We start from the raw sequence: 15,799 nt of genomic DNA, 5'->3' as shown, positions 1-15,799 counted from the left end.
TTATTGGCTGACTCAAGCTATTTCCAGGTTCATCCTTTCATGCAGCCGGATGTTTTAATGATAGATGCAGCAGAGGGGTCTGTAAATGTAGTCAGGGATCCGGTGCTGTCCAGATGTGATAGTCAGTGTTCTACTATTGTGAGTCCATACTATGCTGCTCCATGAGAGTGGAAACCTGATGTTTATTTCTTGTCTTTGCAGGAGACCCTTGTCTTTGGTGCAGTAGGGGCATATGACTGGAGTGGGGGAATTATTCTCAGTAACCAAGCAAATAGCACCATGAATTTTCTTAATACAACATCTACTGAAAAGGGATTTTCCTATTTAGGTAAAAAAAAAAAATGCAAAAAGCAACGTAACCTATTTGCCTGTCAGTATATTTCATACACTCTAATGAAGTAGTCTATTTAAAGTAGAGCACCTTACATCTGCAGTCTAGAACCTGCTTCTCCTAATCTCTGTTCATACAAAGCGATAAACTCCCTCAGCATATAGGCAGTTACCAGTGTTGTCAATGCATAATGTATAACCATGGGGCACTTTTTTTCCTCACAGGCTACAGCGTGACATCTGCACTAGGGTCCAGTGACAGCCTCTATATTTCAGGGGCTCCTCGGTACAACCTGACTGGTGGCGTATTTGTGTTTGTCCGCTCTTCCCACAAGTTGATCCAGACATTGCCAGGGGAGCAGGTTAGGCACAACAGAAGCCTTCTCCCTCTCATATACAGATGAAAAATTACAGCTAGTAACACCAGAGAGCATTCTAAGAAGTCATGATTTCAGTAGCTATGTCTTAATTCATTTATACATTATTGATTTGTTACAAGACAGAAAAACAATTAATTTTTGGTGTGTTTTTGGTGTGTTTTTGGTGGGGGGGTGCGGTAGCGCAGTGGGTTGGACCAGAGTCCTGCTCTCCAGTGGGTCTGGGGTTCAAGTCCCGCTTGGGGTGCCTTGCGACGGACTGGCGTCCCGTCCTGGGTGTGTGTCCCCCCCCTCCGGCCTTACGCCCTGTGTTGCCGGGTAGGCTCCGGTTCCCCGCAACCCCGTATGGGACAAGCGGTTCTGAAAATGTGTGTGTGTGAGATTTCTACCAAGCAAAGTTAGTCTCAGATAATGTCCTTTACTAAGACAAGGGCATTAAGTGAATTGTCATTTTAAAATTATTATTAAACATTATTTGAATTGGGTTTGATGGACGGCTCAACAGCTGAGTATTCTTTTTTGCCAGTTATGAGTGTGAACCAGGACTGGTATGTGGATTATTGTTTGCTGAGATGATTATTGTTTTCTGGTGTGTCCTACTTGGTACAGGTTGGCTCATACTTCGGAGCAGAGCTGTGCACTTTGGACACTGACAGAAATCTAAAGACCGACTACCTGTTGGTTGGGGCACCCTTCTTCCATCATAAGGGTGAGGAAGGGAAGGTCTATGTTTACAAACTGGACAATGTAAGTCATTTAAACTGAGTTGTTATGCAGATACCATCTGACTTTTAACAGTGTAGCACTACTGTTTACCTGTTTCTTATAAACAACCAGTACAATTAAGTCTGAAATTCTTATTGTGTTATGTTTGACTACAGCAACAACAAATGAAAAATAAAATATAGAGGATATTTGAGTTTTCTTTTTTGATTTTTAAAAATAATTTAGCCATTTGACTGACTATACTACCTAAATTTCAGTTTCCTGAACCTTATACAAAAAACTCACCATTAATTAAATAATTTTAATTTTAAATGGATACTACTATGAGCAATATTTCTTAGTTAGTCCCGTCATTTTCTAGTTGATAGCAACTGTCCAAGACTAACTAGACACAGTATACAGTAGGTTACCGTATTTAATATGATAATATGGTAAATATGGTATAGTATGTTTTTCCAAACTAGCGTTTATATATAGGCAGCACATCAAAACTTCTTAGTTGATAGCTTTCTTTACTGTGTAATGTAAAATGCTTATGTAAGTTTCATACACCATATGTAACTAGACATGTACAAAGGTTCTCAGTAAAAAACTCTAAACAGAGTGCAAATTATCATGTATAATTAACATGTATAATTATATACTTTTTTCCAGAATTACAGTTGGAAAGCATATGAGAAAACTGATGGACAGTAGAATTTTAAGATAAAATGATGTCGACCCTTTTTTTGACAGAAGGATTTTGTCCATTTCATAGCAGTGTAGTTTTTTTAATAACGCATTATTTGACACTTAAAATACAGAAGGGTTTTTACAAATAAATTGCAGCGGGGTATTGACTATTTTCCTGGTTTCCTATTGGTGCTAGCTTTCATACCAACATTAGCAGGGTGTCCTGGCTGTCACTTTTCACCTATCCTGGATGTCATATAGTACTGACAGTCACAGTGTGCCCTGCTGTCAGATCACTGCTCAGCAATTGTCTTAACTATCGTACTGGAACTCAGCAAGTGTTTTGTATACCACAATGACCGTCAGTGAGTGTCCTGTTCATCATACTGGCCTTCAGCAAGTACTCTGGTTATTAGTCAGTAGTCTAAATTTCTGCTTGTCATACTAGCTCTCGGCAAATATCCTGTATGTCATACTTGTGTGTGGAAAGTGTCTTGGCTGTTTATACTGACCCCAAGTCAGTATCCTCACTGTCATGTTGGCACTTGCTCAGCAAGCATCTTGGCTGTCATGCCAGATGTTGGGAGCCGTTGAACTTCAGCTATTACTCTGTTTAAAATGTTTAACAGTGCCCCTTAGCTATATCTGTATTTATGATGCCATACGATGAACTTCATTGACTGAATAACTATTAGCTGCCACTGTATTCATGACTTCTTGTGCCTTGTATACACATTTGCAGAGTTGGTTTTACTTTTCGTGACAGGGAGTGTTCCACAAGAAGGCCTGGGAGTTGCAAGGGATAGATGGTCACCTGTTTGCCAGGTTTGGGTCCACCATTGCCAGTATTGGAGACATTGACGGGAATGGGTACAACGACGTGGTTGTTGGAGCCCCTCTTGAGGGGCAAGACAGTTCAATGGGCAACTTTGGAAGCATTTACATCTTCAATAGCTTTGATGGAGGCATCCGTAGACATTTCTCTCAGGTCAGTATTTGAAGAGTAATGACAGTACATCCTACAGCCTAGGTCATGACTGGGATACCTAAATAAGTACTTGTAGTAACCTGATTATGGCTAGTTAAACCTCCATAAGAAATGTTACTTACTTTGAATTGTCTCTGCAAAATACCCAACTGTGAGCACAGGTAAACTGTTACTTATATATAATAATAGTGATGTCAGACGAATATCTTGCCCTGTATTTTCCCCCTTCAGAGGATTTCAGCTGCAGATTTCCGGCAGAAGCTGATGTTCTTTGGCCAGGCAGTCAGCAGGATGTCAGATCAGTATATTGCTGTCGGAAGTGAGGGAGCTGTTACTGTTCTAAAGTAAGCAGAAATATCCAAAACACAGACACATATGTTTTCTAACAGATGGACCTTAGAGAGTCCTGTGGTTGTCCACAGGTAGTTCACACACTGCTAGTTTGGACCAAAAATGTACTGCTTGTATTGGAAGAATCCAAAGCGGCACTATTTTCCATAAGAAATGTGACATAATTAAATGATTGGAAAAGATGTAGACATATTCAGTTTTAAAGTACAGAGGATTACAAAGGATTAGCTGTTTGGTTCTTCTGCAGTTAGTGCTCTTTCTGCTTGATAGTATTTTAAAAAGGATTTTTTGCTTCTCTCCAATTTGTTTTCAAAAATGTCATCTTCGTCTTTAATAATCTATTTATTGTACAGTGACAGATGATATATGCAACCCCACATATCATGATTGCTTTTGCAGAAAAAGGTTACCCAATCTATTGCGTTTTGATGGATTATGCCAAAATTTTATTTCTTCCAGTGTAATTCCTGTTATAGAACTCACGCCAGCAATAGATTTTACACCTGCTATTGTATCCCTTGCTGTGCAGTATGGAAAATCAAAAAAGAAATTTTTGCTGAAACTCTGTTTCAGTGTAAAGAGAGGGGACATTAAACGTAAGTATTTCAATATTTACATTTGTGAAGGGAATTTATAGTAGACCATGTTAATACTTTGACTTCTTTATAATACCTTACATTTTTGCTTTCTCTTTTTTGTCTTATTTTGTAAAATCATAAGCAGAAGGCCATCTCCCTATATTATATCAAATAGACCTGGATGTAGGACAGGAGAAAAAACGTCTTTCTTTTGGTGACAGTGATTCAATGCAGCAGACCTGGAACTTGACATCCGAAGCTCACTGCCCTTCAGCTATAGACACCACATTTATGGTAACTATTGTTCCAACATCAAGGTGCTTTACTATTAAAATGGAGGGGATAAGTGTTTACCTTTATGAATAAATTATGCAAAAAATGTGTAACAGTATGAATAAATGGAGACACTTACAAGACAGACAGAATCCATAATCTATTTTTATAGTATGTTCATGTTTTGACATGTTTAAAAAAAAACTGCCAGATGAATTCAGTCAGCTAAAGAATCCTTCATTTCTCACTCAAGTCTGGCTACCATTTAAAATTCTTACCCCAGAATTTTCACTTTATATATGAAACAAAAAATGTTTTTAAGGGACAATGTGTTAGTACATTACTACATTTAGCAGACAATTTTCTCCAAAGCCGCTTCCAGTGGACACGTAGTGTTATCAGCCCACACACCTTATTCACCCAAGGTGACTTACACTGCTAGATACACTACTTACAATGAGTCACTCATCCATACACCAGTGAAACACACTTGTTTGTCACTAACACACTATGGGAGATTTTAGTCACCAGCCCACCTGAACAGCATGTCTTTGGACTGTGGGAGGAAACCGGAGACCCACAGGAAACCCACGCAAACACAGTGAGAGTACGCAAACTCCACACAGACTGAGGGAGATCGAACTCACATTCTTTCACACCACCCACACTCTGAGACAGCAGTACTACTCACTGTTTCACCATGCCACCCATGTTGCGCTAGGGTGTTTGAAGTCCCATTATTTTCTTATATTTTTCATTATATATTTTTTTTATTATATTCATTACATTAAATTTTGTTCAAAATGATTATAAACTTAATAGAATTTTTTTTTAGTCTATTTTATAACAGAGAGACATTCATGTGGGATTAAAGTCCATGTGCTCAGCACCTAGATCAGGAAAAACTACACACGCACACGCACACACACACACTGTTTGAAACTGCTTGTCCCATGCCCCATGCGGGGTCTCAGGGACCCGGCAACACAGGGCGTAAGGCTGGAGGGGGAGGGGACACACCCAGGACAGGACGCCAGTCTGTCACAAGGCACCCCAAGCAGGACTCAAACCCAAGACCCACGGGAGAGCAGGACCCGGTCAAACCCACTGTGCCACCGCACCCCCCTTAGGAAGAAGACTACCTTTTTATTAATCAAACTTAAAGAAGACAGTTTTTCAGCGGGACTGTGAAAAAAATACAAACTACTTTTGCTTTATACATTTTTTCTAATAGTTTAATATGTTGTAATTGTCTAAAAATTACATTTGGAAAAAGTGTGTCGGAGTGTTTGATCAGTCTCAGTGAGAAAAGCTGCATTCCCTCACTGGTGTTTTACAGGACTGTGATGACTGCTTCTCACCAATAAAAGTCAGGCTGAGTTTCAGCCTCCCCCACAATTCCTTGGACCTCCCAGTTCGTGTCCTCGATGGTCACAACCCAACTGTGTACACTGCACAGGTTAACAGAACACATCATCCTATTGCCTCAGTCTGTACAGAATCCATCTATTGTGTAACATATCTCATAAACACCCTTCACACTGTTCAATGTGCCATTTGTTGCCTGATACCTATGATGTATTGCCTGGTGTTGATGATTTCTTGTGTGTGTTGATGATATGATATTTGCTATCTGGTGATGATGAGCCTGCATATTTGTTTGGCTTTTGCAGTTACCATTGGAAGTAGACTGTGCAGACAGAAAAGTGTGTGTACCACATATAGTACCAAATTTAATGCTAAGGTGGGTGGCAAGCTGTTGATGGACATCATGTTTATCATCGACTAACACTTGTTTTATCTTAGTTATTTACTTTCTACACTTTGGGGTGTATAGAGCTTGAGAAGGATCCAGTGTAAATGTCAAGAACAGGATTGAAACTCTTAAGGAAAAACAAAACAATACAGAAGGCAAAGTAGTGGTTAAGGGCACAAACGTAACACAAAAGTTGGTATTTTATATTAAGGAGGGACTATTGCAAATAAATATGAAATGCATCAGTTGATACAGTTGTATGTATAGATGAAATTGCACTTTCTCTGCTTTCTTCCACATTATTAATTGCCTTAGAAGTCTACCTTTACTGTGAAAAATTGTGATAATGTAGATGAAACCAAACTTGAAGAGGGTGTGGGAGAGAATGGCCTTCTCAGTTTCCTTTAGTTGTTTGTTGTCACATCACCATTTTCATTGCCAGTATTAATTAGCTAACGTATTTTTCTAAAGTGACATGCGCTCAAGAATGCTGTGACAATAGTGAACACTGGGACTTGAAGAGGAAACCTTTAGGTTACTAGTCAGTTTCCTTAACTTTTCTGCCACCTGCTGCTACAAAATAGCTGCAACAAGCAAACACTAGGCCAGAACCGCAATCTCTACCATAATTATCATGTCACATGTACTTAAAGAATAGGTGTAGAAACTCCTTTGTGGTTAATTCTAGTGGTTTTTTTTTAATAATTTTTATGTTTTTTCTCTTTTTGATGCACCAGTAAGAACATGATTGTGCTTGGAGCCTCTGACAGCTTCAATTTAAATATTGCTTTGGCGAACAAGGGTGAGAATTCCTATCACACCAGCCTGCTGTTGACATATCCCAGCATCCTCCAATTTAACAAGGTGTCAAAGGTAAATGTTCTTTTTTTTATCACACTGAACACAAATTGGAATTGTACATTTGTACAGATGCATGCAAATGCAGCTTTCAGACAGGAACAAGACAAGTACAGCTCCAGAATTATAAGTTGTGTTGAATTATAAGTTGTGTTGTATTACTGGTGGTGTGATTGTATTACTTGGCTGTAATGTTTGTATACTGTATTAAAAGAAATATTAACATATTCATCTTAATATTTTTCTTGAATTTTTTTTTACCTTCACCTGTATTTTTTTTTTTCCTGATTTACAGCACACTGGCAGTGTAGCCTGCATAAATAAAGTAGAGGGCATCACCCCTCAGATTAAATGCAACATCTCCCACCCTGTGCTGAAAAATGGTGTTGAGGTAAACCTCCTACCTGTTGCTGTACACTACTTGTACAGTACCAATTATTTAAAATCTCATCCACTTTGTGTTGTTTTTGTGTTTGCAGGCAAATTTCACCATTTTCTGGCAGCTTGAAAAAGAAGAGACAGAGACACAAGATGCCCAGATCAGCTCTCTTATAACCTGGTGAGAATTCTTTGTTTGTCCTTCTTGATTTTTTTTTCTCTCAGCTAGACCTTAAAATCTGTCATGAGAGACACATGGTGACCCACATGAGTGTTGAGCTTATTTGTTAGTATTTTGCTGTTTTGAAAATGACAAACTAATGAATGCCTAGATGACATGAAATGTGCCTGTTGTTTGTGTGTTTTGCAAATTAGTTTTTAACTAACTAAAAGTCTTTACTATTGTGAAAGTGCTTTGAAATTTTGCCTTTTGAACCAAATAGCTTTAAATATTGGATTGTCTGTTCCAGTGAGAATAATAATACTCAAGTGCTGCATAACGAAACCTTCAACTTTGGAATAAAGAAAGCCTTGAAACTCCATCTTACTGGGTAAGTTGTTCTGAGGCATGTAGCTTTTACAGAGTTTAAAAAATGTGACTAATCTTGTTGAGGTGAACATTTTAAAGCAACAGTTTTACATTTCATTTAGCATATGCTTTTCTCAAAAAGCAATACTATCTATTATTTATCTGACACCTTTTCACCCAGAGTGACTTACAATGCCAGTACACTACAATACACTACTCTCTCTCACACACACACACACACACACACACACACACACACACACACACACACACACACACACACACACACACACACACACACACACAGAGCAATTAGAGTCACAAGTTCATTTGAAACAAATGTCTTTGGACTGAACTCCAGACAAACTGAACCACTTCCTCTTGCTCCATCAAGGTGCTGTGAAGCCACAGCACACTTGTGCCACCAGTTTTACCAGCGACTTCACAATTTTGTGTTACAGAAAAGTTGATCCTCCTGTATTATCATTTCCTGAAGACAAAGAAGCCAAAGAAGCACTTCAATTTACTTTTGAGGTATGCTTCCTTTCTCTGTTAAATTTCACAAAACTCTTTTATACATGTCTGCATGATTCATTTTTGTAAGAAATGTGAATACTTGTTTTTTAGTAGGTGGATTAATTATGAAATGGGTAAAGCAGGCAAAAATCATAATGTCCACTAGGCTTTTTATTTTTTTAATCTATAAATATTGTCATGCCCCCAACCGCGTGCCCAGAGATCGCACCTGTGCCTAATTAGGGAGGTAGGGTATAAAGAGGCTGCCCGGATGCTCCACACTGCAAAACTTCTAGAGAAGATGCAACTCACAACAATCTCAAGAAAGCCTTTTTCCCTGTTTCCCGTCTTGTTCCGCACTCCTTACCCGTCCTGTGTTCCCTCGGTTTGGTTTCCCGGTTCCTCGATTCCCTGCTCTGTGACCTCGGCTCTGGTTTTGTCTGCTCCTTGGAACAACGTACAACAATCGATCGACCCCTGCCTGTACCTGACTATTCTATTGCCTTCCTCACTAAACGAACACGCATCCGCGTTTGGGTCCATCAGCAGAATCCCTGTGTGCAACCTGACAAATATGTCTGATTGTCAGCATAAAACTACATAATCAGAGTAGTAGTTTTAACATGTGTAGGTGACAGTGCACTTTATGATTTGAGAAAGAGAGAACAGCTACAATAGGTTTTTAAGCTTTCTTAGAAATGCATTTCGTATGTCAGGACCAATAAGGTCTGTATACTCCGTTGATTTATGCCAAATAATACCTGAAATGCAGTTTTGCAATTGAGCAATTGTTCAGCACTGCTTTTAATCATTACTCGCTGACATATGTTCTTAATGTACTCATCTTAGCTGTTAGCTAATCCAATTTTTTTTTTTTTTATTTTCTATTATGCAAAGGAGCTATGCAAACTTTCTGAATGTTTAGCCCCAACTGTCTGTTACTCTCTTCATACCGATACACTAGTGGCTGTGACTTCAAATTACATTAAACAAATGTTTGTTAATGACTGAAAATTTTATTTACATTTATATTTACATTTAGTCATTTAGCTAACAATTTTCTTCAGAGCAACTTACAACACTGAGCTACTTCCAATGATTTACCCATTTATACAGCTGGAACAATTTTACTGGAACAATTTAGGGTAAGTACCTTGCTCAAGGGCACTACAGCTGGAGATGGAAAGAATTAAATGACTAAATGAAAAATGAATAAGCTGTTCCTTGCCCCTCATAAACAATTCATTGATTCTATTTGGTTGGTTTTATCTTCTTATTTCTTTCCTAAATAAAAACATGATGAAAGGAGAAAATTAAACAAGCTAATGGCATCTATCATGATTCTGTCATTTTCCAGAGACCTGGTGCAGCTGACTACTAATATGTATGGCTACAGTAAGCCTGTATAGTTAGCTTATACATAAAATGTTTTCCCTCTGGAGTCAGACAGCCTTCGTGTTCGAAAAATAGGGATTCAAATTTCAGTTAAAAAGCTAATTTTAAATTGAGTACATGGTTACTTTTACTGTAGTTGCTTTCCACTTTTATTCCCATGCTAACTTTCCATGGGTATAGTTTATATATTGTACTGGCAGAACTTATTATTGTTCCAAATGTTTGTTATGTAAACTAAAACAGGTCCAGTAAATCACTCCATAAATTCTACACGATTGTGTGACATAAGTTGTTTGATTTGAATTGGCTTTAATTTCAGGTTCATCATATGTCTCTTTGCAGGTCTTTACAGTGTTACCACACACTGTGTTTTCCAATATGGAAAAGTAAAGATTTATTTCAATCCACTATCTAGTCATGTCATAGCTTTGATGTTCTTTTTCAGATAATGGGTGAGAACAAATACAATGGCACCATCAAAGTCAATGTAACACTCTCAACAAGAGACTTGGATGTCACAATTAAATATACAGCGAAAAAGGTATTGTAATTTAATTCACAAACAAATTTTACATTGAAATTGCCTGCCTCAACTGTTTGATGTCACTTTTTCCTTTTAACGCCTTTCCCCTGGATGTCTTTCAGGGAAACTGTAGCCACAGTGTGAGAAACACTGTAAGTGCCATGTTCTTTGCATTATTAAACATTGTTTTTTATATACTGTTAAGATAATGTGTCTTGAAACCTCAGTAGAATTGGCAGTTTCCCCAGTTAATGTTTGGAAGCATCATAGGGAAAAATAATTTTAAATATTCCATAATTATTCTGGAAAATCTAATGCTTTGTTTTCTGTATGACTGAAACAAATAACTATGCAAAAACACTCTTTTAATATCCCCATATTTTTGTCTCATTTTATTACCACACACAGGGTAATATCAAAGTGCAAACTATACTTGCAGTGCCTTGTTGACTGAATTTTGCTACACTTGTATAATTGCAATAAAGGTGAATTTAACTGAAATGAATTTATCTCATCCCTGAGCACACAGTCTAAGGAGAAAAAAGTATCAGTGTTTCTCATGTCTTAGGAAATCTACGAAATCTTGTGTCAAGTGAGAGAGCTCCAGGAGACCATTAAAGTAGATGCCGAGGTCTTTGTCACCAGCACTCGAGTAAGGCCTCCAGTGTTTGACTGATTCTGTTGAGATATATAAATTTGCACTTTGCAAAGAAACCATTTTAAACCCTGTTAAATGTTTTCTTTAATCTGGAAAAAATGCAAAGTTATGTGTTTTTAAGAAGTTACAGTACAATAAGCTAACACTATCATTCTCTCTCTTCACTGAAAAAAATAACAAAATTAAAGACACTTACAGGCAAAACAGCTATATTTGTTGCTCATAGCTATTTTGCTTATAACTGTCTTTAAATAGTTTTGTTCTTATTCTTTTTTAGTAAATCAGAAATCAGCAAAAAAAATTGTGCTACTCATATTTAGTTGATCTCCAAGTCTCTTTTCTTACTGATTTCAAATCATTTTATGATCCTTTTCAGTGAAGTTTATTTTGTTGTTTGACGGAAATATCTAATTAACAGGACAAGCCTGAAATTAAAGCTGAGGCATCTCTGAACTACGATACACAACTGTATGAATTAGTCGACCAGAGAGCTTACGAAGCGGTAAGTTGTTAATAACTGTATGTACCTTATACATGTGTGCAGCTATACGTGTTATGCAGCTACTTATGTAATGTTCATTGGTTCATATGGTGGAATGTAACAAATTAACTGTGCTTTAGAATCATGGGTCTGCATCTGAGTCTTAAGATGTACGTTGATTTGAAGAAAAGCATCTGCTAAATGAATAAATGTAAATTACTATTTGTAGCACTTACATAATTTTGTAGGTTACAGTGATTCTGATCTGTGTTATCTGCCCTCCATCTCTTCTTCTAACCAGTTGTGCCAGGAAGTCCCTATTAGGAAGCTGAAAGTGGTGAAATCTATCTCTGCCATCATAGGAGGTTCCGCAGGAGGCTTTATTCTTCTGGCCATAATCATCATCATCTTAATAAAGGTGCCTGTTTTTTGCCACACTTGCCCATACACTGTCAGAAGTCAATTTGTAGTGATTACAGGATCCCATTTTTGAACATTTATCTATTTATTACTTTACAGTGTGGCTTCTTCCGGAGACGGTATCAAGAGAATCGGAAGTCGCAATCTGATGTTCAGCGCCTTTCTTCAACTGGCAATTAAAGAAAGTGGATGCTTCACTTTGATGAATATATGAGCAGGAATCAGCTTGATTTTACAAATTTTTACACTTCCAGTGCAAATTTTTATGGACCCTATGCTTTTTCCCGCTTGTCCACTGCTTATAGCTTTCCTGACATTCCCAGTAAGGTTATTTCACCACAGACACAGTCCTTGAACAGTAGAGTTTCTTAAACTGATGTTTTTGCCTGCATGAAAGTTATGTATAACATCATTTACATTTATTCATTTATTTATTATGTCACCTGCCTGTATAGGTTGTCTGTATTGTGGCTGTTTACTGATGTTCATGATGTTCATGTTCATACTGTTCATTATTTTGCTGTTTTCCTGTGACATGATTATGCACCATGCATGTAAAATCACGGAGGTGGATTTACGTGCTATTCACTTGCTAGATAAGAAGACAATCATGTGCATAAGATGTACAATTTTATTTCATTTGGTTATATAGCCATTGAATTGTGTTATGTTATTACCTTTTCATAGCGGTTAAAGAAACTGTTGCATGTTTTGCTGGCTTTTTTGCCATATTTTGACCAATCTGTGTTTGCATCTACCTTCAGTACCATATAGATACAGTTTTTTTCTCTTACAGCATATACAAAGCTCTTTAAATCTCTTTATATTTACATCACTAGTGAAACAAATGCCATTTTAATTAAGAGCGGTTGATTCCTTGGTGGCAGCTTAAACAAAGCCTGCATATCTTGTTATTCATCAGGACAAAGGCCAGCAACTACTGGCTTCAGTTCACTGATATACACAATCTCTGTGGTCATCATATATAAACATATAACCCCAGCTAGACTTACTGTGTTTGAACTGCAGTAGAACCTTAAATAAAAGGAAGGTTGTTTTTAACCTAGTTCATCTGTGCTTTTGCCAAAAAGCTTTGACAGTCAGCGCATGAGAGCTGTGTCTCAGGGACTCATGAAGAAGGGCTAGATATTCTTCATTATACATACATGGAATTCTCGTGTGCATTAGTTATATATTCAAGTTTTTTTAATCAAAAAAGAATAATAAAGACAGCGTCTTTAACAACTTGGAATAAAGTTAAATGTTCCTTATTTTGAATATTTTAAAATTGTCAAGTGCCTCTCTTTTTGTCACACAGATGAGCTGGAGACTGGAGGTCAGGTAATGGACCCAAGTGCAGGTTGGCTTTATTTTAGGATGGGTTCGCTGGTACAGACGAAAGCAGTGGTCAAGGACAGGCGAAGGTTGTTCTAGGCGCAGATGTTGGAAACAGGCGAAGCAAGACTCAGGAGTCAGGCGAACACGTGAGGGTCAAAAGCCAGGAGACCAGAACACGAAGCAGGGACTAAGGCAAGGAGTGAACACTGATACTGCAAAATCCGCACCTCTGTGCAGTTACGGAGCTCCCTTTATACCGAACTGGGTTAGCAAGCTGAAGGTGCGATTGCTTGGCTTGATTCTGGGGTCGTGATACTTTTTAACTAACAGGAGCTTTCACACTATTTAACCGTGTTCAAGACCTAGACAGGACCACTGCTCTGCTCGTCACTTTACTGAATTTGGGAAATTCTACATTTAAACATAGTTTAAATGGCTTCTTGCCCATAGTCCATGTGACTTTTCCATATTTTTTCCAGCTCATTGGTTGTTGATGTTTGCTCAGATGACCTGTTTCTGCTCAGAAGAAATCACTCCAAAAATGTCACACACCTCAAATGTTAAAATTTCTGACCAGTGCTTAAAAGATACTTTATCATGCACCAAATGTCCTGTGGAATGGAATATGTGAGGTGCTTGTAGTTTTGTCCCTTTTCCAGACTGTCCTTAACTAGAACTTTGGCATGTAAAAAGAGTGGCCTATGCTTCTTTCTCTTCTTTATTGACTCACCCTTTCCTTCATCAGCCATGTTTTATGTTTTTGTGTTGGTGGGGCAGAGATGGAAGTTTGACCATGGGACTAAGGTCGTGAGGTCTGCAGCCTTTACGCGCCATCAATGAAACATAAGGAGCACTACAATTGCTGCAAAAACAGAAGCTCTGTTCAATGGGCAATCTTATGCCCAGTGACCCATTTGTCCACAATAAAAATAGGTACCAGGGGGTTCATTTGCTCTACCTAATCCTCAACCTCACCCCTTCCCTGTTCCTCTACCACAGCCTGCCTCCTGCTGATAAACCTGCAGCTGTGCTGCATGCAAGTGAGACTTTTTTGCTTGTGCCTTACACTGTCCTGTCCTGTATGGATTCGCAGCAGTGCCTGCCACATCTAGTATGCTTAATCCATCTTCCTTAGCTTGGTCCCAGCCCTCATGGTATTTAAGTATTTCCTCAGCCACCTTCGGCTGTAGGCCATTGACAGTGATATTTTAATAGCTCTTGATCTGACAGCTGACCACATAAAGTACCAGAGTTTCTATTAAATACTTCCTTTAACCACTACAAACATTCATTGTGTATTTTTATCTGTTATTTTCAGTCTTTCTATTTCACTAGCTTTCTTAGCCTCACTTTCAGGAATTCTAGCTTTTCTTTGCCATTCGTCTACCACTTTTGCCTTTTCTACCACTATATATAATGGCATTCAAAAGTTTGGAAACAGCCAGAAATGTTCATGTTTTCAAAAGAATTGAAACTTAATGTACTACTTATCTTACTGAAGACAGTACCATTTGAGCAAGAACAGATGTTTACTGAAAATAGTTGTGAATGACAGGAAGTGTGGGAAATGTAAAATTGTTGTTCAACCACCATGGGGGCTTTAATGGATTATGAAGAGGTTTGTGCCTACTGGAGAGTGTATAAGGCAGGCTTGAGGTGTAGGTCCTTGAGGAAAAAGTGGTTCTTGGCCCAAAAGCATTATTTCCATGGATACTCACTGATAGTTCTAGCTGTGTGCCAGTGTTCTAATAAATGCTCATAATGAATAGTCTCTGTGCATTTTTCATTACCCATTAAAACTCAGAATGGTGCACTAAAGTACCATTAAATTGTTTTAAAAATATAGATATCAATACTAAGGTGGCAAACAGGGACAGCTGGTAGTGTAGTGGTTAGAGGTACTGCCTTTGGACCCAAAGGCTGCAGGGTTGATCCCCACCTCTGGCTCTAGTACCCTAAAGCAAGGTACTTACCCTAAATTGCTCCAGTTTTTACTGGAAAAAAAAAAAAAAAACCCAGCTGTATAAATGGGTAAATGATTGTAAGCATGTCATAATGCTTACCTTAACATTGTAAGTTGCTTTGGAGAAAAGTGTCAACTACATGAATTGTAAATTGCTACAATTGATTAACATGTCAGATTGCCAAAAAACTGGTGTCTACTATTGTTTGAAGCAAAGAGGATGAAGTGGATCTAACTAGGACAGAAGAAAAAGCACAAATGCACAAGAGGATTATATCAAAGTTTGTAGTTTGAGAAACAGATCCTTAGCTGGCTGTTTCCTCAACTAGAACACACTGGATACCAGTGTCATCTGCAACAGTGAAAAGACAACTCCTGAATGCTGACCTTAAAGACAGAGTATCAAAGATAAAAGGGGGGTGTGGTGGCGCAGTGGGTTGGACCACAGTCCTGCTCTCCAGTAGGTCTGGGGTTTGAATCCTGCTTGGGGTGCCTTGTGGCGGACTGGTGTCCCGTCCTGGGTGTGTCCCCTTACGCCCTGTGTTACTGGGTAGGCTCCGGTTCCCCCCCTCTGGGACGTGTGTGTGTGTGTGTGTGTGTGTGTGTGTGTGTGTGTGTGTGTGTGTGTGTGTGTGTGTGTGTGTGTGTGTGTGTGAGAGAGACAAAGCCTTATCTGGCAAATGGAGAAA

The 15,799-nt window shown here is 38.4% G+C and overlaps 1 protein-coding gene across 4 annotated transcripts in view; it reads left to right on the top strand.

The window, feature by feature from the left end:
• Positions 1–13,032, top strand: part of LOC108938339 (integrin alpha-E-like) — a 36,014-nt gene extending 22,982 nt beyond the window's left edge. For 3 of the 4 annotated variants that reach the window (XM_018758850.2, XM_018758848.2, XM_018758852.2), the window contains 20 exons: positions 202–328; positions 556–692; positions 1,317–1,454; positions 2,872–3,093; positions 3,325–3,437; positions 3,904–4,040; positions 4,165–4,316; positions 5,635–5,754; positions 5,969–6,039; positions 6,789–6,924; positions 7,205–7,300; positions 7,389–7,468; positions 7,758–7,838; positions 8,278–8,350; positions 10,173–10,268; positions 10,373–10,402; positions 10,819–10,902; positions 11,327–11,410; positions 11,691–11,807; positions 11,909–13,032. In XM_018758850.2, the coding sequence (XP_018614366.1) occupies positions 202–328; positions 556–692; positions 1,317–1,454; positions 2,872–3,093; positions 3,325–3,437; positions 3,904–4,040; positions 4,165–4,316; positions 5,635–5,754; positions 5,969–6,039; positions 6,789–6,924; positions 7,205–7,300; positions 7,389–7,468; positions 7,758–7,838; positions 8,278–8,350; positions 10,173–10,268; positions 10,373–10,402; positions 10,819–10,902; positions 11,327–11,410; positions 11,691–11,807; positions 11,909–11,989 (2,175 nt within the window). In that variant the 3' untranslated portion in view covers positions 11,990–13,032. The remainder of the gene's footprint in view (positions 1–201; positions 329–555; positions 693–1,316; positions 1,455–2,871; positions 3,094–3,324; positions 3,438–3,903; positions 4,041–4,164; positions 4,317–5,634; positions 5,755–5,968; positions 6,040–6,788; positions 6,925–7,204; positions 7,301–7,388; positions 7,469–7,757; positions 7,839–8,277; positions 8,351–10,172; positions 10,269–10,372; positions 10,403–10,818; positions 10,903–11,326; positions 11,411–11,690; positions 11,808–11,908) is intronic. The other variant, XM_018758849.2, reaches the window with a different exon arrangement.
• Positions 13,033–15,799: the final 2,767 nt, after the last annotated feature.

Source organism: Scleropages formosus, chromosome 10 (assembly GCF_900964775.1).
Source record: "Scleropages formosus chromosome 10, fSclFor1.1, whole genome shotgun sequence".
In the NCBI taxonomy this organism is placed as follows: domain Eukaryota; kingdom Metazoa; phylum Chordata; class Actinopteri; order Osteoglossiformes; family Osteoglossidae; genus Scleropages; species Scleropages formosus.
The sequence above is the reverse complement of the archived record's forward strand: the minus strand, read 5'-3'. Positions and strand labels throughout refer to the sequence as shown.